Source organism: Syzygium oleosum, unplaced genomic scaffold (genome assembly GCF_021117445.2).
Source record: "Syzygium oleosum isolate NSW1041296 unplaced genomic scaffold, Sole_v2.1 Sole_v2.04, whole genome shotgun sequence".
Taxonomy (NCBI): domain Eukaryota; kingdom Viridiplantae; phylum Streptophyta; class Magnoliopsida; order Myrtales; family Myrtaceae; genus Syzygium; species Syzygium oleosum.
Window position 1 is genome coordinate 9245584 of NW_026607488.1, and position 22040 is coordinate 9267623.

Consider the following 22040-nt stretch of genomic DNA (forward strand, 5'->3'; position numbering starts at 1 on the left):
AGCCTATTCCGTTTGGTTAGTATTCTCTGAGTGATCAGGTCAGGGCGAGGATTAACTAATAGAGTATCGACGAAATCACAATTTCATAAATTATCAAATTTGGTCGAATTTTCGGGATATCACATCCACTCTCCAAAGATAATCGCTCACACAGAGGAAAATCTCTTGTATTCTCATTCAAAATCATCTCTGCATTATAATGGAGGACTCTCCTCTATTTATAGAGAAACTAGGACGTAGGAAATAACCAAAGATTAAAAGACATAGGAACTACCCAACCATTTAAGGACTTAGGAACTATAAAGCATTAAATTCCTAGGAACTAAGGACTTTGACTCTTGGGACTCACAAAACAATTAAGACCTAAGAACTTAGAAATGCATTGATGACACATGGAGACTTGAAATCTTGAGCCTTGCATTTTATCTCCCAAAATTCGAGCTCCAGCCTTGACCAGAGGATATCCATCTCAATAAATCATTGAATGTCATAGGAAATTGTTTGGAACAACCTCCCATTGATATGATGTTGATCCACATTGAAATCAGCAACTAATCTTGGTGAATCGATACAAAATTGGCTGAGTCAAGACTTGATAATACCTTTAATGGATAACTCGGTCGATATTCTCCTTGTCGACAACTTCATTTTTTTACCCATCGAAGCAAATTATAATCAAAGTCAATTTTGGCTTGGATGATCATCGATCGTACCAGGCTTGTCGATGGAATCGATTAGGAATGTTCCACAGAATCGGATGCTCCCACATCAATCTCCGACCCAAAACCCTAGATCGCACTTTATAAGACAAATTAGGGCGGTATTGAGAAGGACGAGGCTGGCTACAAAATTGCAAATGGTAGTAGGCCGGCTCAACCCCACTTATTTCATGAGATTTCATCACCCATCGAAATGGGAGCTTTAAACCCCCTGGTATATCCTACACGATAGGCATCAAACTTCACAAGTACATGCATGTGTCTCTGTAATTGTGAATTCCTCTACGCTCACTGTAAGTCTCCACTATTCGCTAGTCTTTATTTGTTTCCTATAATTCAAAATTCCCCAATACGATAATCCGCGTAAATCATTTGGATGCCCCTTTTTCCTAATTTCAAATTTAGAAAGACACCTTTCAGCGTACTTACTTCTCCGTAAGTCAATTCCGCTCTGGTATACCTGCTTAAACCTTAAACTAAACAAATATATAACTAATCAAAATTAGAATGACATACTCACGGCCGCGGTGGCAACCCCAAATCAGTCATGGCCATGACCCCATGAGAAAATTTTGAAAACGAAAAATAGCCTTGAATTCAGATGGTACTCAAAAGATTTAAAATAAATTATCAAATTCTTTTTTTACCAACTAACTAACGATCGAGGCCAATTAAGGCTAGAGGAAGATACGAGAATATCTCAAACACGAAGGAATTCAACACGGGAAAGCAAGAATGTAGGAGAAGATCCAAAAACTCAAAAAGGAGAGAAACCAAGAAAGAAATTTGCAAAGGAGCAAAAGTAGTAACTTTTAAACCAGATGCCTTAATCAGATCACTTCACAACCTTAAATCTGTCTACACAATTAAAGACCTAATCATATCCTAATTTCTCTAGTACATCCATCCTGCATGAGAAGAACTGTCCCTTGGATGCTCCGCCGATGTGAATTGCGAGACAACACTGATTATTGCAACATTCTTTTCGTCTCCTTTTCCTTTCTCTGGCGGCACATGCAGAAAAAGTCAAGAGCCAGTTGGTAGCCTTGGGGAATCTGCTAAAAAGAGAGGAAGAACGAACGATAAAGTGCAAAGCAGAGTGCAACGAGGAAGAACTAATGATAAAGTGCAAAGCATGGTGTAATTAATCATAGTTATGAACATATGTGCAGCAAAAAGTGAAGGAAAGTCGCAAGCACGAAGCAAGCATAGACACTTTATGAAAACTTTGGATATTTTATTTATTAGCCGACGAAGTGAGTGCTTGAGTGGGTCTCTACAGTAAGAAAGGAATGTTTCCGGGCGTAGCAACATAGCAGACAAGTATATATCTAAGGCTTTCTTGATCGGTTGCTTTCGGGTTCGGAAACTCCCCTAGTTCTTGCAGTTGTTTGGAAATGGTGCTCGTCAGGTTCGAGTGAGGCGTCGCGAAAAGGTCCATCCCCAACACCTATCCCTCTTTCTTTCCAGTTTTCATTTGCGTACTTTGGTGCGTTTTAGTTTTATTTCACTTGCTAGTCTTGATCTAGTATGCATATGCCATTGCGTAACCTTCTCAAAATACAGTATAATCTTTTGTCCAAGTTTGTGCAAGGAGTCTGATCACGCATGAACCAAAAGAAAAGCAATTCCCATAAATGGTTAAGTCCAATCAATTATCCTAAGGAGGTTGACGTGAGTCAGAGTAGTTGGTACCTAGTTAATAGGATTCGAACAATATAATTTTGCACTCAAACCCCTCTCTCTCTCTCTCTCTCTCTCTCTCTCTCTCTCTCTCTCTCTCTCTCTCTCTCTCTCTCTCTCTCTCTCCCTTTTTATCATTTGGTCGGTTAAGATTCCCTCTCTCTTCTTCTTCTTTGTTTCTTCTTTTCCACAAATTTGATCAGAGCAGCCATGTGCAGTTCAGTGATCATATCTATCTCCATTTCTGACCCCATCGCAACAAGTTCATGAGATTCATTCTCACCCGGATGGCTATGTTGCTGTTTTCAGAACTAAAATGCACCATTTTTCGTAGCATTAATGTACGTACATTCCTTGACATAGTGCCCTCATCTTTCCATAATGAAAGCAAAGCTTATTTTTCTTCACAAGTTTGGAATTTTTGTAAGAATTCCCTTTTTATTCTTGACCGGACAAAACAGCCGACTTCCAACAGACGTGTTTGTCTAGAAATTAACATTCAGCCAAACCCTTCATGGCCCAAGTGCCGGTCAAGATTATTTATAATCAGGCCCATCCAGTGTGCAAAGTCCGCTTGAGACCCATGCCTATCTAAAATGTTTTCCTTCTATTTTCCTACGTGGGACTCGTTTTCGAACATTGACATTACAAACTCTCTAACATGCTGGCCCAATATGGTAGTGGCTCACACATAGAGGGAGAAAAGTGAAATCCCACATTGGATGTCTAGAGCTTCAATAATATCTAGTTGGCTCATGCGGCGGTTTAAATTTTCGAATGAAGGTGTAAGTTAAACTAGGTTATTGGGTTCAAGTTATGGGTTTTTTCTTGAATCTCCCAACTATGAAGGAATAGAATTATTGCGTGACACGGTCCTCTTGAAGCACTTATAGATCTCTCTCTATCCATCCAAGTTAATCACTTTGTGTGGATGTTCATTCTTAATTTAAAAATAAAGAAAATCATAATACTTAGCCAGTAATTTTCAACTCGAGTTAATGGGATGTTGTGCTCTAGGAGAACTTAAAATAATTTTCACGACCAACCTACAGGAATTAATTTGCAATTATTCCCCAATGGAAGAGAATGTAAATTACATTATCATTATTAAATTTGGTTACTTTTTATGTAGACAACAATCCCACATTGAAAAGTTGAATAGTTATACTAGTGATGGACCCGCGCCCTCAACAGAATGAGAATAGTAATACATTCAATTATCTTAATCAAACTTTTCTAGAATTAAAATTTGTATCATAGATAATCTTTTATAATTGTAGCACCTCGAATTTTGTGAATCCAAGGCAGCGCCTACGGTTCCTAAAATCTTTTTATCCTCGATTCGGGTATTTTGCCAAAGAAGGATTTTACTAAGAAAGAGGAGTCGGCATCGATCTATTTCATAGCAAGACCGGGAACTTAATCCGAGGGTTTAATGAGAAGAAAAAACTAATCGTCCAGGTAAAAACTAAGAAAACAACCGGTTTCAAACTATATCCTAAATGAAAACTCAAGGAAAAAAGAATCTCATTTGAAATGAGAAATGGAAATTCGCCAAGATCAGTTTGTGGTGATGATATCGATTAGCGGCCCAGTTGTTAGTGACCCGGCATTACTCTATCAGTGTGTGAATGTATAAGAATCCTCTTTAAAGGAAAAACATGGGTAAAAATGTGTACCGTGTGAGGTGCAAAGCGAACATATACACATGCAAGAGAGCTTCTTAATTGCAACAACTTAAATATACGCTATTGGAGCAAGAATTACCGCAGCTGGTGACACCAAATTTACCCTCCAATGGATCCTCGTTAAAGGATTTAGATTGTACTCATTCCAATTACTAAACTCAACGAGCCCAATATTGTTATTTATTGTCACTTCCTCCCCGTGTTAAGATTGGGTAATTTGCGTGCCTGCTCCCTTTCTATCATAGTTATATTACCTGGTGTCAATGAAAGTGACGCCAAGTATCGGTTCACGGATGGCAATTGGCACATTCCTGTGTATCTTACAGCTACTGAGCGAAATTGTTCACTGTGGCATCATCTTTTGTCAGCTTGAAGAAGGATCTTAAAGTCTAATTCGGGGCAAGAGGATCTCTCACCAACTTCTTTTCGCAAAGACTTGTGATAATGATATCCGGAACAACCACGCCCGGAGGGCACAAGATAATATACTGTTCAATGGTGCCTCCGGGATGCCCTCACGAATGGTGGGCGTCGGAGATGACGTGTTTCTGGGACAACTGGAGCATTCAACTTTTGGTACTACTCAGCTTGATTTTCCAGATGGTGCTTACTGTGTTAGGAAGCCGCAGGAAGACCTCAAGTGGCCAGACAATCACATTTGTTGTTTGGGCATCTTATTTGCTCACCTCTTATTTAGCGACGCTAGCGCTCAGCAAGCTCACGACAGTCAGACTCAACAAGTCCGAGGAAGAGTGTGATACCGAACTAAAAGCATTGTTGGCGCCTTTGATTCTACTGCTGTTGGGGACTCCAGATAGCATTACCGCATATTCAGTGGAAGACAACCGGCTCGGCGTGAGGCGTGTATTGAACCTCATCATCACGTTTTCTTTCGTGGTGTGGATCCTCTGGCGAAATTGGAAGACCTCCATCCCGATGATACTGTACTTTCCGCTGTTTGTTGCTGGGATAATTAAGTACGGAGAAACAATTTGGGCACTCTCCTCTGTGTACGACGAGAACACGAACATAAGAAAAGAGGATTTCGATGAAGAAAAGGAGATGTTCTCTGCATTGATGGATTCCGATGATGAAAAGGAGATGTTCTCTGCATTGAAGAACTTCCTTAAAGATGTTCCCGATCTAAATATTTTCTTGAAGGCTTACTATCGGTTTGATTGCTTAAAGCCTCACCTTGTGGACTGGCTGAAGCACCCTTTCTTCATGGAGCATCGTAATAAGTTGATCAACGGATACAGTCCTGAAGAAGTATTCTTGACAACCGATATGGAACTCGGGTTCATGTATGACGTCCTCTACACTAAAGCACCAGTTCTTTATACCAAGACCGGGATCACGCTCCGCGTCATCGGTTATTTTAGTTTGCTGGTGACCTCAGGCGGATTCCTGGGGCTTTTCTTTGATGAACACTGGAGAGGTCCGTACGTTATTTACACGTTTGGCCTGCTGATTGGAGTCGTGCTTCTGGAAACTTACCAGTTGCTGATGCTATTCGAGTCGGATTGGATGATTATAATGAACATTAAGCACCATATGGTCTCGAAGTTTCTGAAATTTCTTGTCAAACGATCTCTGAAGAAGAAAAGGTGGTCTCACACAATTCGCCAAGTTAATTTTCTGGATTTCTTCCAACACGAAAAACGGCCCTGGCTCTTCAAAATCCTCAAATTCTGTGGCAAGGCCGAGAAGTTCATGAGATATTGGGCAACACAATCTAAACCAATTCCCAAGTATTTGAAAGAATTATTGCTGAAAGACATGGAAAAGTTTGAAGCGAAGAGAGACAGTCAACCCTTCACGGAAAGAGGCCAATGGACGCTCGAGTCTCTGGAAAAGCTCCAATGGAGTATCGAGATGGCATTTGACAGAAGCATCATCATATGGCACATTGCGACCCATATCTGCAACGAATCATGCCACGAAAATTCAGACCGTAGCAAGGCAAGCAAACTGATATCAGATTACATGATGTTCCTTCTGGCACAACATCCAAACATACTCTCCTTGACCACAGCCAAGATCACCCACAATGACGCCTACTCTAAGTTCAAGACGTTCTTGAAGCAAGTCCCAGAAGAGCAGCGCGACAGAGAGAGCATCCTGGAAATTCTATTGGAAACAGGGTACAAGCAAGAAAGTCCCTTAGAGGGGAGCCTTGAACCAGTAATCACCAGAGGGTGGAATGTTGTTGAGGAAGCGGGAAGACTCGCGAGAGAGCTGAAAGATACTGAGGACACATGGGAGATCATCAGCAGCGTTTGGGTTGAGATTCTATGTTTCGCAGCGTACAATTGCCAGCAATACCAACACATGGAGCTGGTGAGGCGGGGCGGAGAAATCATCACTCACGTGTGGCTCCTCCTTTCTCACAAGACAGACAAGTTCAACACCGTTAAGATTTGGAACATAAAAATCGAATAGAGATGGTGGAATGTTGCTATTGCATATGAAACTACTTGTTTAAAGTTCTTATTTTCTTCTGAAATTATGCATTACATCATACTAGATATGGTGTAGTCAATCATTGCCTTTCTTTCTTTTTCGTTTTTCCCTTTCATCCATTCCCTCTTCTGCGCAAATGCAGATCGATTTCATGTTATCTGGTTAAGCAGATGTTGATGCTCCTGACTTCTCATCACATGTCTGACTAAATTCTTGGGCCGACTCAAGACTACATCTTCAGGCAGGTGTTAAATCGAATTGGTGCTCATTGGTTGGATTTATTTTGGGCTTATGAGAAACTGACACCTGGACTTATCATTGACACCTGTAAATCTTTTTCTTTTTGTTTTAAATTTCTATCCCTTCTGTTTTTATTTAGTCATCAATTAGTTTAATAGATTTGGAAAGAAACAGAGCTGTACAAGATCATGTTGGAATGTTATCTTTCCTCCCAGTAGGACCAAATTGATTGCGCATGTTTCTATTCTTTAGCTCACTCCTACGTATTTTACGGAGAATACACCTATGCACTGTTCTAGGAATTTATTCTTGAGGCAACAATGACACAGATGCATGTCCACTGAATTCTTGGGCCATGAATTTTATTTTTCTTTTTATCTTTTTTTATTATCCCGAGGCACGAGGGTGCAGACTTGGCTATTTGAAGGCTCATGAAACACCATGTAAGCCCCATAAACAGTTAAGTATATTCAATTATCTTGAGCAGGTGGACGTGAGCCAAAGTAGTTTGCACATAATTAATAAGATTCGAACAAATGAGCTCGAACATTTTTTATCTAGAAATCTATCAATGTCCAGATCAATTGCATCAACCCTAATTGTAAAGTCATGAATTTTCTTCTCCATATTTAGGTACGAGCAATAATTAGTTGCTACACACTAGGCGAGGGACATCTATTGGTGATTTTATTATGTATACTCGGTCACAATATATAATTTTGTACTCACCTTAGCTCTCTCTCTTTTTTTTTTTTTTTGTTGCTAAAACCTCACTCTCTCCTTATTTTTTGATGAGCTAGCCCCACCCACACTCTCTTTCTCTCTCTTCACGCCCCGATCGGCCCATCACAGCCCATTGAACGATCACTCACAGCCACCTACCAACCTCCAAAAATCCACCGAACTCATCCGATTTTGACTCTTAGGCCCGCCAATTAGTTCCACTCCTAATCCATACAATTTCGCACCCAAATAAACCCGGTTTCCAACCAAAATCATCCGTCGATACCCAATATCCTAAGTCGGGTTTAGGCGAGACTTACTCGACTCTAGACTCACGCGGCTAGAGCGAAAGCGGTGGCAAAACCAAGATCTAATGGCAGCTTGCGGCGGCGATGACGATCGGCGGCGATCGGGAGGAACGGTGGGCGACGGGGGTTTGGGCGGCGGCCGGTTGGCTCACAGCTAAGGGAGACCGAGAGGGTGAGAGAGAGAGAACGGCGGGATGGGGGGTGGCGGATCAGCGGTGGCGCGGCGGTGGGCGGTACGGCGGCGACGGCGGTCCGGGCGATGAGAGAGAGATCGAAGGGGGGGGGGGGGGGGGGGCTCACGGTGGAGGGGGAGAACCGAATGGGGGAGAGAGAGAGGAGAGAGAAAGGGTCTTGGACCTAAATAGTAACTTTTGACCCAATTTGGCAAATGACCAAAATACCACTCTCTCACATTTTGATTCAACGGTCCAGATTCGATCTAATCTTAAAATCGACGGCCCAGATCGAATCTTACCAAAAATATCCAAGGGTAATCTTGTAATTTCTTAAAAAGTCCAAGGGCAAAATTGTCTTTTCCAAATTTGAGGGTAAAATGACCAAAATGCCCTTTGCCCATAAAACTAACCCTTTATTAATTCCCAAAGGTAAAATGGTCACTTTCTCCGTTTCTCGCCGAAATCGAACTTTTCTGAAAAATCCGAAGAAATCCAGAGTTGTACGTTCCAATTACAACGTCGTCCAAAGGTCTTGTCGTGACTTTCCAAATTTTCTGATGCTTGGTTTGGTCTCTAATCAATATTAAAATTATATATATAACGTAACTCGAGCGTTTCTCAGACTAACGGGTGGCTTTTGGGAATTTCGCCTGTACGACCCGTGACTGATACTAAATCGAGTCACGTGCAATTTATTCAGACCATAACGACTTCGGTTGTCATTAAAATTGCGAGGATCAATTACTAGATCCGAGGGGTACAATCGTTCGGTATAGGTTCAGGATAATTCATCAAGTCATTTCGTGATCCGGCGGAATCACCCGCGATCCATTACTATGACAGTGGCGAACTGACCCCTAGCTATCCTTGGATCGGCCAACAGTGGTTCAAAATATCACCTCGACGATTTCATGGTCGAAAGTCAATTCACGATCAAATTTTCTTTGGTCGTACGAATTTAGATCCCTCACTAGCCTTTCCCTAACGGTTAGTATCCCAGGAATGATCAGTTCCGGGTGAAAACTAACTACGAGTACATTAATAAAATAATTCATTTCATAAATCCCAAGTGAGCGAAATTGCGGAATGTCACACACTTCTTCTTATTCAATGAGCTAGCTCCACCACGCACACCCACTCTCTCTCTCTCAACGTGAAAACCGAAAAGTCTCCCTCTCTTTTCCTTTTTATCTTGCCGGTTAAAACTCTCTCTCTCTCTCTCTCTCTCTCTCTCTCTCTCTCTCTCTCTCTCTCTCTCTCTCTCTCTCTCTCTCTCTCTCTCTCTCTCCATGTTCCTTCATCTTCGTCTTAAGATTTTCTTAATGCTTTCTCTATTTCTTCTTCTCCAGTGTTGCCATGGCCGAGCTTTGTAGCATAGAGCTCCCGTCACCCTGGCCACTAATGCTGAGCTCTACTATGGAACTCCCCGGGCCCATGGCGACTGCCACGGCTACCATGATCATTCTAATATGCATTGTATCATACCGGCCATTGTAGCTAATTCATTAGGATTTATTTCTACTCGTCTTAGAAGCGGACATCAAAATTGCCAATCCATGCTGTCAATCTCCTTGCCTGCCATTAGGTTTTTTGGAATACTTTCGAGAAACAATTTTCACATTTCATATTCATAGCTAAAGCTTATCATAAGATGGTTTTACTTTCATTTTACCGGGGGTCAAACCACGAACGTTAAAAGAATGTCGAATCGCTCATCACATGCCAGCTTGGACTAGATTTAATGATGATACTATCGACAGGAAAGTATGCCACTATTAATTGAAAGTAATAATCCGAAGAAATTATCCATCTTACATCGTGTGTCTGGCGATTAATAACAACATTGACAAAGAAGAAAGTAGGTGACAATTTGGGTCATTTCCTGCCGATAAATGGGTTTGTCTAAACAAAAGCTCATGAAAATTCTATCTATATGAAATTGATCGAGCAGCAACATGCTCTATTCCTGCTTGGGATCGTTGTCGGACCATTACTAATCGTCTAAAGCTTGAGGTGGAAATGGATAATAAATACAAAGCAATCAGAAGCTTGAAGATGGACCACCAGCTTTGATGATCCGTTCAAGCTTAAGCTTGAAAGTGACTATTTCAGTCGTTTCACGTGTCTGCCGAAACTATTGTTAGAGTAAAGCGAAAAGACAAGAGGTTACTTCAATAATCGCTAAAGCTACATAAAGGGTGAAAGCCGGATGAGCTTGTACAATAATGTTGAAATGGGAAAGCCACAAGTAAGTAATCAATTCTTTATTCTTTGTTCCTTTTTGTTCTCATGCACAAATTCATGAACACTTTAAGCAATCATATGCTATAAAGGAATGTTTTACGTGGAAGTGTTGTCATTGCTCTCTGGAAATGAAAGCAAAGCCTTCATTCATGCAGACATTTGAACGAGCTTCATTTTCTAGATTTCTTAACAGCTTTTGATCTCGGAATTCCTTAGAATACTTTTGTTCCATATGGGTACGGCATCACTTGACTGAAAGGTCAGTGCTCTAGCTAGCTCAACTTAAAAGTGAGTTCGATTATTGAAATTATTTTGCATGATTTATTCACGCCAACATCCATCACATTGATTCAGTGATTTATCTACTATTACAAACAAATTATACGCAAGTTTATGGCTATCTCTATTTAGCATTATGCCGGAATCTTTCTTATTATACGGCTGACTCCTACTTTTCTGTCTTTTATCATTGCCCTTGTATTCATGTTTTGTCATTTGCGTGCGAAACTCAATATACATAAGAGAAAGAGGGTTAAGACCAATTCTTTGTGCTCACTCCTCCCAATTAACAGATGCGGGACTCTTATAGTGTACGCAACTGATGAAACAAAAATTCTCCACCCATTCATCAATTAATATGGTATATAGGGTCAATAACATTCCTCAAGTGAAAAAACAATGATATGCATAGCTTTTTGTGCTCTTCCGCCATTGGTCAGATGTCGTGAATTTGAGGAGACCATGAGCGAAAGGCGTGTTTGTAACAGTTGGTGTCGTTGGAGGCACGGCTTGAGATTTGTTAGTGCAGAAGAGTACATGAATTGAGGGTGAGCCGTGAAAGAAAAGTAGTATATAAAACAGAATTGTTCGACTAAGAGCGGGTGAAATTACTTCCTAAGGCAATAATGCCCCAAGGATACAATTTAACCTCACAAACTCTCTCGACACAAATACATGGAATTGGAGTATATTTTTTTGAATATGTAAATATGTTTATACAAGAACAACGAAACATCTCATGAACTGACACAACCTTTAGACTGGACAGAATAGTTCACTTCCAGTAGATATGTTTGTCTGAAAAGTTAACATTATTTAAACGAAATTTTAAAATTGTTTGCTCACAACTTATGTCATCACGATTATTAAATATCCTCATCTAGCATGCCATAAAGCAGAAGAATGCTCAATAATACTCATCTTGAACATGCCATCGCAAGAGTATCCCTTGCCAAGAAAAACACATTCTTGGTGTTCACCACCTTATCAAACTCTAGAACTGTCACACCCCAAACTCAACAAGAATAAGGGCATGACACGGCCATCCTTTAACAAAAGGACGCAGCCTAAACATAACCAAAACTCACATGATATCAAAATATATGCAACCACATATATACATGATATAAAGTTTATTTGGTTACAATATCAGAGTTAACTACAATCCACCAAAAAGCTAAGTACATTAAGCTCCACATCCATGTGTAACTCGTACCAAAAAGTCCCAACTATCAAAATGTTCTCCCCGACACCGGAACTCTCACGCCTACTAGCGTCTCGGTGAAGAACCTGAAAAACAAGTTAAATGAGAGGAATGAGCTACCACGGCTCAGTGAGTAATACATTTCTTCTAGGTAGATCGAGCACCTACTATGCACACAGTTGTAAGACCAAACGAAAACTCAAATAACCCAACATATAACCAACTCCAGGTTCAAAATACGTTATATACTACTTAAACATCACATTTTCACAATAGGAAAGCTCATTCCAATTAATAATATCAAAGAAGAAACCAATGGTCAATTCCATTGGCCAATCTCGTCGAAAAGCACACGCCAATGGTCTATTCCATCGGCCAATCTCATGCTCAGAAATCTAAGTATGATCACGGATAACGCCCCGTGAAAGGCGACCAAGATTCCCCCCTTGGCAAGGTCTCCACCTACTATAAGCCGGTGGCTCGGCCCACAAGGATATCCTAGACTAGTATGCGCATACCCACAACCCCTCATTTGGGTTCACAGAGACACTGAGCATCAAAATCCACAACAATATCATCTACCAATCTACAAAACCCATTCCAGAAATCATTTCATAAACCATTTCATAAACCAAAATAAAACCCTTCATAAGCCACATTCAAATGCAAGAACTCCTCATGAGTCTTTCTCAAAAGGTTTCGCAAACCTATTTGCATTCAGTAAATTCAAATCGAAATCAAAAGATAATCTTTCATTTTAAATACACAAAATGGCAGTAAATGCTCGATCCAATTTTATGCAATCAAAATGCCATTTCTTATATGGTAACATGTCTAATACATAACTTTTTATAAATATGAGTTTACAAATTCAAAGAAGAAATAGTACCACTCACCTTGAAAAGCTGAAAAACTAACCTACAGCGATTTCTCAAGCCGACACACTTGAATACCTAACAATAAGTCGAAAAACGGTATCAAAACCGAGTAAAATGTTACTTCAACTACGACTCGGCTCAACTAGGCTTAGATGCTAATATAACGACTAAAAGACGCCCTCAAAACGCTCGTCTAACGCGATTATCCAAAATCGCCCACAATACAACGCCTAAGCGCAAAACTTGATTGCGCCATAACTTTCTCCAGTAAACTCCAATCCAAGCAAGTTTATAGTCAAAAGAAAGCTTGTTCGGAGCACTACAGGAACCCCAACTTGGCAGCCCCAAAATCGAGCCGAAAACCGACGAAAATCGGCCTAAAAACCACTGTTCGCGTACTGTTCACTGCGCGCACTCAACTTCAAAAATTCATATCCAGCAAATCGTAAGTCCAAATCAGGCTCCGTAAAATCCCACAGCTCCGCAACACTGTAAACTACCAATTCTATAAAAATACGCAGCTGAACGACTCAAAAATCAGACTTCGCCGCTCGAATTTCCCAAAATTCCGAATTTAAACCCTAAATCGGAAAACTTCTCCAATCAAACGAACGAGGGGCGCGAGTACTTACCGAGCGTTGCGATTCGAAGTCGAATCGGCTAGGCGAGGTCCGCGCGGCGCAAAACCCTCTCCTCTCCTCTTTTTCTTCTTCTTCTTCCCTTTCCTCTCCTTTCTCTTCTTTTCCGTTTCTGTTTTTCTCAGCCAAGGAGCTCTCGGCCTCCTTTTTAATTTGGTCGAGAGTCCACTGTAGCTTCTGTTGACTTGTTGACTTGTTGACCTTTTTTTTTTTTTTTTTTTTTTTTTTTTTTTCAGAACCCATATTTTACAAGAACAATCTTAATGCCCTTCTCACTAAGCTGGTTTGCAGATACAAAAATCTTCCTAAGATCAGGACATGAAATACATTTTGCAGGGTGAGTTTCTGCCCAAAAGTGAATTTCAATTCCGTGCTTCCTTTTCCAAGTACTTGGCATCAAGATGATTTCCCATAAGCACTTCCTCCGGTTCCTCCAACTCTGCATATGTCTTCAATTGTGCTTTGCTGTTGCACACATGAATGGTTGCCCCAGAATATAGCCACCAATCCATAGACTTGATCAGAGCAGCCATATGCAGTTCAGTGATCATATCTATCTCCATTTCTGACCCCATTGCAATAAGTTCATGAGATTCATTCTCACCCAGATTGCTTTGTTGCTATTTTCAGAACTAAAATGCACCATTTTTCGTAGCATTAATGTACGTACATTCCTTGATATAGTGCCCTCATCTTTCCATAATGAAAGCAAGGCCTATTTTTCTTCACAAGTTTGGAACTTTTGTAAAAATTCCCTTTTTTTCTTGACCCCATCGCAACAACTTCATGAGATTCATTCTCGCCCAGATTGCTTTGTTGCTATTTTTAGAAGTATTGCGTGACATGGTCCTCTCGAAGCAGTTAAAGATCTCTATCAATCCATCCTAGTTAATCACCTTGTGTAGAGGTTCTTTCTTAATTGAAAAATAAAGAAAATCGTAATACTTGGCCAGTAATTTTTAACTCAAGTTAATGGGATGTTGTGCTCTAGGAGAACTTAAACAATTTTCACAAGCAACCTGTAGGTATTAATTTGCAATTATTCCCTCACCGAAGAGAATGTAAATTACATTATCATCAGTAAATCTTGTTACTTTTTATGTAGACAGCAATCTTACATTGAAAAGTTGAATAGTTTATACTAGTGATGGACCTGCGCCTTCAACCTAATGAGAATCGTAATACATTCAATTATCTCAATCAAACTTTTCTAGAATTGAAATTTGTATGATAGATAAGCTTTTATTATAGTTGCACCTCGAATTGTACATATCCAAGGCCGCGCCTAAGGTTCCTATAATCTTTTTATCCTTGATTCGGGTATTTTGCCAAAGAAGGATATTAATAAGAAAGAGGAGTTGGCATCGATCTATTTCATAGCCGGACTGGGAACCTTAATCCTAGGGCTAAACGAGAAGAAAAAACTAATCGTCCAGGTAAAAACTAAGAAAACAACTTATTTCAAACAATTTCATTAATGAAAAATCAAGAAAAAAATAAATTTTTCAAGAAATGATAAATCGCCAAGATCAGTTAGTGGTGATGTTATCGGTTAATGGCACTGTTGTTACTGATCCGGCGTTACTCCATCAAGTTTGTGAATGTCTAAGAATCCTTTTTAAACGAATAACATGTGTAGAAACGTGTACGGGGTGAGGTGCAAAGCGAAAGTATACATATGCAACAGGGTCATATCATAGTAAAATTACCTGGTGTCGATGAAAGTGACACCAAGTATCGGTTCACTGATGGCAATTGGCACGTTCCTGTGTATCTTACAGCTACTGAGCAAAATTGTTCACTATGGCATCATCTTTTGTCAGCTTCAAGAAGGATCTTAAAGTCTAATTCGGGGCAAGAGGATCTCTAACCAACTTCTTTTCGTAAAGATTTGTGATAATGATATTCAAAACAACCACGCCTGGAGGGCACAAGATAACGTACTGTTCTATGGTGCCTCCGGGATGCCCTCATGAATGGTGGGCGTCGGAGATGACGTGTCTCTGGGACAACTGGAGCATTCAACTTTTGGTACTACTCGGCTTGATTTTCCAGATGGTGCTTGCTGTATTAGGAAGCCGCAGGAAGACCGCAAGTGGCCAGACAATCACATTTGTTATTTGGGCATCTTATTTGCTCACCTCTTATTTAGCGACGCTTGCGCTCAGCAAGCTCACGACAGTCAGACTCAACAAGTCCGAGGAAGAGTGTGATGCCGAACTAAAAGCATTGTTGGCGCCTTTGATTCTACTGCTGCTGGGGAATCCAGATAGCATTACCGCATATTCAGTGGAAGACAACCGGCTCGGCGTGAGGCGTGTGTTGAACCTCATCATCACGTTTTCTTTCGTAGCCTGGATCCTTGGGCGAAATTGGAAGACCTCCATCCCGATGATACTATACTTTCCCTTGTTTGCTGCTGGGACAATCAAGTACGGAGAAACAATTTGGGCACTCTTTTCTGTGTACGACGAGAACACGAGCATGAGAGAAGAGGATTTCAAGGAAGAAAAGGAGTCGTATTCTGCATTGACGAGCTCCCACCAAGACTTTCCCGGTTTGAAGATTTTCTTGAAGGCTTACTACCGGTTTGATTGTTTAAAGCCTCACCTTGTGGACTGGCTGAAGCACCCTTTCTTCATGGACCATCGTAATAAGTTGATCCAAAATTACAGTCCTGAAGAAGTATTCTTGACGACCGATATGGAACTCGGGTTCATGTATGATGTCCTCTACACTAAAGCACCAGTTCTTTATACCAAGACCGGGATCACGCTCCGAGTCATCAGTTATTTTTGTTTGCTGTTGACCTCAGGCGGATTCCTGGGGCTTTTCTTTGATGAACACTGGAGAGGTCCGTACGTTAGTTACACGTTTGGCCTGCTGATTGGAGTCGTGCTTCTGGAAACTTATCAGTTGTTGAAGCTATTCGATTCGGATTGGGTGATTATAATGAATATTAAGCACCATAGAAAGGTCTCGAAGTTTCTGAAATTTCTTGTCAAACGATCTCTGAAGAAGAAAAGGTGGTCTCACACAATTCGTCAAGTTAATTTTCTGGATTTCTTCCAACACGAAAAACGGCCCTGGCTCTTCAAAATCCTCAAATTCTGTGGCAAGGCCGAGAAGTTAATGAGATATCGGGCAACACAATCTAAAAAAATTCCCAACTATTTTAAAAAATTATTGCTTGAAGACATGGAAAAGTTTGAAACAAAGAGAGACAGTCGACCCTTCACGAAAAGAGGCCAATGGACGCTCGAGGCTCAGGAGTCTCTGGATAAGCTCCAATGGAGTATCGAGATGGCATTTGACAGAAGCATCATCATATGGCACATTGCGACCCATATCTGCAACGAATCTTGCCACGAAATTTCAGACCGTAGCAAGGCAAGCAAACTGATATCAGATTACATGATGTTCCTTTTGGTCCGACATCCTCACATACTCTCCTTGACCACAGCCAAGATCACTCGCAATGACGCCTACTCTAAGTTTGAGACATTCTTGAAGAAAATCCCAGAAGAGCGGCCCGACAGAGAGAGCATCCTGGAAATTCTATCGGGAACAGAGTATGTGCAAGAACGTCCCCCAGAGGGGAGCCTTGAACCAGTAATCACCAGAGGGTGGAATGTTGTTGAGGAAGCGCGAAGACTCGCGAGAGAGCTGAAAGATACTGAGAACAGATGGGAGATCATCAGTAGCATTTGGGTTGAGATGCTATGTTTTGCGGCATACAATTGCCAGCAATACCACCACATGGAGCTGCTGAGGCAGGGCGGAGAAATCATCACTCACGTGTGGCTCCTCCTTTCTCACAAGACGGACAAGTTCAACACCATTAAGATTTGGAACATAAAAATCGAATAGAGATGGTGGCATATTGCTATTGCATATGAAACTACTTGTTTCCAAATCTTATGTTCTTCTGAAATTATGCATTGCATCGTACTAGATATGGTGTAGTCAGTCATTGACTTTCTTTCTTTTCGTTTTTCCCTTTCATCCGTCCTCTCTTCTGCGCGAATGCAGATCGATTTCATGTAATCTGGTTAAGCAGATGTTGATGTTCCTGACTTCTTATCACATGTCTGACTAAATTCTTGGGCCGACTCCAGACTACATTTTCAGGCAGGTGTTAAATCGAATTGGTGCTCATTGGTAGGATTTATTTTGGGCTTATTAGAAACTGACACCTGGACTTATCATTGACACCTGTAAATCTTTTTCTTTTTGTTTTAAATTTCTGTCCCTTCTATTTTTATTTAGTCATCAATTAGTTTAATAGATTTGGAAAGAAACAGAGCTGTACAAGATCATGTTCGAATGTTATCTTGCCTCCCAGTAGTACCAAATTGATTGCGCATGTTTCTATTCTTGAGCTCACTCCTACGTATTTTACGGAGAATACACCTATGCACTGTTCTAGGAATTTATTCTTGAGGCAACAACGACACAGATGCATGTCCACTGAATTCTTGGGCCATGAATTTTTTTTTCCTTTTATCTTTTTTTATTATCCCAAGGCACAAGGGTGCAAACCTGGCTATTTGAAGGCTCGTGAAACACCATGTAAGCCTCATAAATAGTTAAGTACAATCAATTATCCTGAGCAGGATGGCGTGAGCTAGAGTAGTTTGCACATAATTAATAGGATTCGAATAAATGAGCTCAAACGTTTTTTATCTAGAAATCCATTAATGCCCATATCAATTGCGCTAACCCTAATTGTAAAGTCATGAATTTTCTTCTCCATATTTAGGTACGAGCAATAATTAGTTGCTATACACTAGGTGGCGGTCATCTATTGGTGATTTTATTATGTATACTCAGTCACACAATATAATTTTGTACTCACCCTCACTCTCTCCTTTTTTTTTTTTTTTTGCTAAACTCTCACTCTATCCTTATTTTTTGATGAGCAAGCCCCACCCACACTGTCTTTCTCTCTTTTCCTTTTTATCATTTGGTCGGTTAAGACTCTCTCCTTGTTCCTTGTTTCTTCTTTTCCAAAGCTGCCATTGTAACATTCTGAATTCTCGATCCTTTTCCCGGGATTTATAGAATGAATATTTTGGCCAATGCACTTATAGTAAGATCTCATCCGGAACCGCACATTCTCGGGATGCTAACCTTAGGGGTAAGGCCAGCATGGGATTGAGTCCGCACGACCAAAGAACTCGACCTTGGTTCGAGCTTCGACCATAAGAATTGTCGAGGGAATGTTTTGAGCCAACAGAGGCCGATCTATCTGATTGATCGTGTCCATAGAGAACTAGCGACAGACCCTCGCAATTACATGACAATCGAGGTCACCTTGGTTCGAGCAAACTTAAACGTGATTTGACTTAGTGTCGGTCACGGGTCGAGAGCGCGTAATTCCAATGAGCCACCCGTTAGCAATAGATAAGCTAAAGTCGCGATTGTTCGATTCTAGTCATTTCTTGGAATTCGGGCCCGGGAATTGAGAATTTTGAAAGTGACAATTTTTAGCGGCCGATGGCGTTTTTGGCTTGGCCAACCTTGGGGCCACCCATTTCTGCAAAAAAATGGATTTCGGTCCAGGATCGGAAAAATGACCATTTTGTCCCTAGGACCGTGAACAAATTTTGAGGACTGGATTAAGTCGGAGAACTGAGAAATACCCTGTGTGGCCGAAAATAAGAGGACAAGAATGCCCCTCTCCCTTTTTGAGTAATTACTCTTTTGCCCCTTGCATTATTGGATAAGATCAATCGTGGGCCGCCGGATGTGGATGAGATCAAATCTTGACCATTGGATCGGAGGATAGTTGGAGGGGTATTTTGGTAATTTCCGGAGTGCAATTATTGGGGGGCACTATTTAAATTTCTTTTTCTCTCTCTTCCTCTCTCATTTTCACCCACGCTCTCTCTCTCCTCACCCACCCCCACCGATCGGCTTTCTCTCTCTCCCTCCCTTCCCGTGCGTGAACCCAGCTAGGCCGGTGACGCTGCTGCTGCTGCTGCTGGGGGGCCGGCTGTTCCAACCCGTTTGTCCGCCTTTTCAAATTAAGTGATTTCCCCAAACTCTCCCTAGGACCTCGGGTATTGTAGGACGTGTTTAGGGCTCGGTTTAGGTGATTTGTGTGGTTGTTTTGTGACTTGGAGTGAGGCTGGATGTTCGGTAGTCGTGGACTAAATTGAGGGGTGGAAATATGAGGTTTGGGAGGTTCGGATAGGGCCGTGATGATATGGAACGATTACGGTTTGAATCCCTGAGATTTGGTGTGATTCTCGGATTCGTGACTACTGTACCCGTCCGGTTTGCTATTTTTGTGGAGAATTTTGGGGGCCGAATTTGAGGAAGTTTTCTTCATAAAAGTTTCTCCCAACATCTTGAAGTATAACATATTTTAAATTTGGAATTTTTGGAGGCCATTTGGGTCGCACGAAAACCCATTTTCAGACCGTCTTAAAACTGCCGGAACACTGTTCATCCCGACCTTCTTGTCTTGCCGAATTTTTATAAAATTTTCCAGATTTATTTTCAATAAACTTCCTTCACAAAAGTTGTTGATGACTTTCTTTTCTATAACATATAAAAATTTCAAAGCTTTTCAAGGTGATTTGGGTGTTGAAATAAATGTATTTTGAGGACAAAACAGTCTGTTAGAGCGAACTGATTTTGGTCTGATTTTGAGGAACAAAAAGGCATTGTTACAGATTGAACCGGATTTTGTGTTCTTCATAAGAAATGTTTATCAAGATGTTTTTTATGATATATCCAAAATTTAGAATTTTTGGAGTTTGTTTACTATTTATTTTGATGGGATTTCGGTCATTGTGTAAACTGTCCAGATTTACCATGATTCTATGGATGTTCATTTTTATGAGCGGAATGGTGGGGATGTCGAGGTTGAATAGTTGCTGCCCTCGTGACGGGAATTGATGCCTGAATGTGTATCTGCATGTTCTAGGGGCTGAATTGAAATGGTTGAATTGGGTGCATTGAATTAATGTTCGGGTATGTGTGACCGTGTGGTGTGATTGTGTGATGGTGAAATGTATGTGGGGCATGTGATTGTGTGGCGGTGTGATATGTGTGGCCACGTGGCTCGTGTGGTATGATGATACGAGATGATTGGAATGGTTGGAAAAGTGGTACCCTGAGGCGTGTTCGTTTACGCGAGGTGACGATGCCCGGCCCGACGGGGTGACGATGCCTGACGAGGTCAGAAGACCGTTAACCTGATGCGTTTTACGCGGACGCGGTAGAGAAGGAAAGTTGAGGTGTAGGATTCCGTCCTGAGGCGTGTTCGTTTACGCGGGACGATGCCGTCCCTGACTAGGTGACGATGCCCGGCCCGACGGGGTGACGATGCCTGACGAGGTCAGAAGACCGTTGGCCTGATGCGTTTTACGCGGGCGCGGTAGTGGTGGAAAAGTTGAGAATGAGTTGAAATTGGTTCGACGTGTGAGGATTGTGGAAGTGGACGCATGGCGTGAGTTCGTGTGCGAGTGTGGTTGGTATCGCGTATTGTGGTGCTCGATTATGGAGTAAAAACTGCTAGGCATGGTATGGGACATGCCTAAGTGGGTTTTTCCTTATAACCGAGGTACGCGCGCGGTTGTAATACATTACTGTGGCATGTTGGCTGTATTGTTATCTAACGTGCAGGGACGTGCGTGATGGATTCCAGGTAGGATCGTATGTGTTTGTTAGCATGATTGGTCGTTAAATGTGTGTTATGTGTGTTTCGTCTGGCAGTACGTGAGAGCCTATGTGGGGTTTGGGGTTGTGCACTTATTGAGATTCGTCTCATGGTTGTATAACCACCACTTTCAGACCCCCAGCCTTAAACCCAGGAGGCCCGCCTCCCCGTTTTTGGAGTATGAAAAGCTGACCATGGTGCTCCAGTCGAGCTGCAGGCGATTCCCTCATATCGTGGTCTAGGTGATCTTCCGGGGGCTCGAGCTAGAGGACGCTGAAGCAGAATGGAAGAGGACGACCGTTAGGTTTCCCTAGGGTATTTTAGGGGTTGCGTAGATTCAGTCTGACCAGTCATCTTTTGATAGTTAGGTCGACCTATAATGAAGTTAAGTTAACCAGACCACCTGGTCCTTTTGTTATGTCGGTAGTTTCGAATGCTCGTTTGCTAAGTCTGTTTGTAATGCGATATATGTATGCTCGATGCAATGGTATTGTATATAAATGAATGTTGTTGTTATTTGACTGTCTGGTTAGTCTACCCCGTCGTTGTCTTTTTAGTCAGGGGTTTTGTATTCGCTTCCGCATGTGTTTCTGATGTTTGGGTTGGGTCGGCGATGTTCCTGGGACGTTGCAATAATTCGACCAAGGAGCGGGATGTCGCGAGCTCGATGGGGTTCGGGGCGTGACAGCCATGGCCGAGCTTTGTAGCAAAGCTCGCATGGCCCTGGCCGTTGCTAATGCTGAACTCTACTATAGAGCTCCTGGGGCCATGGCCGAGCTCTGTAATAGAGCTCACGAGGCCATGGCTACTGCCCCGGCTGCTATCATCACTCTGATTATGCATGTATCATACACGCATTGTACATAAATTCATTAGAATTCATTATTTCTGCTCATCTTATAGGTGGACATAAAAATTGCCCGTGTCATCAATCTACTTGCTTGTTATGAAGTTGATCAGAACACTTTCGAGAAACAGTTTTCTTATTTTCATATTTATAGCTAAAGTTGATCATAAGATGGTTTTAATTTCGCAAATCATTGGTAAAGCCAATCACTTTGAGTTAAAATCATGTCACTATTTATATGACTATTACCGGCCAAACTATAACACAGAACGTGTTAA

General features: G+C 41.5%; 3 protein-coding genes across 3 annotated transcripts in view; all 3 read left to right on the top strand.

The window, feature by feature from the left end:
- The first annotated feature begins 2044 nt into the window (after window positions 1-2044).
- On the top strand, window positions 2045-6708 carry LOC115679468 (uncharacterized). Its single transcript, XM_030603066.2, has 2 exons — window positions 2045-2154; window positions 4459-6708. Exon 2 carries the CDS (start codon window positions 4535-4537, stop codon window positions 6530-6532), a length of 1998 nt encoding a protein of 665 aa, XP_030458926.1. The 5' UTR covers window positions 2045-2154; window positions 4459-4534; the 3' UTR covers window positions 6533-6708.
- A 3670-nt stretch (window positions 6709-10378) lies between these two features.
- The window catches only part of LOC115679525 (uncharacterized), a 65827-nt gene continuing 54165 nt past the window's right edge, over window positions 10379-22040 (top strand). The window contains exon 1 of the mRNA XM_056310496.1: window positions 10379-10503. The gene's annotated coding sequence lies outside the window, so the exon portion shown is untranslated. The remainder of the gene's footprint in view (window positions 10504-22040) is intronic.
- Window positions 15236-17113, top strand: LOC115679545 (uncharacterized). The gene has a single exon (XM_030603156.2). It carries the CDS (start codon window positions 15236-15238, stop codon window positions 17111-17113), a length of 1878 nt encoding a protein of 625 aa, XP_030459016.2.

Bases quoted from the DNA above. Each gene is read 5' to 3' on its own strand.
- LOC115679545 (XM_030603156.2), top strand. From the start codon at position 15,236: ATGACGTGTCTCTGGGACAACTGGAGCATTCAACTTTTGGTACTACTC.
- LOC115679468 (XM_030603066.2), top strand. From the start codon at position 4,535: ATGATATCCGGAACAACCACGCCCGGAGGGCACAAGATAATATACTGT.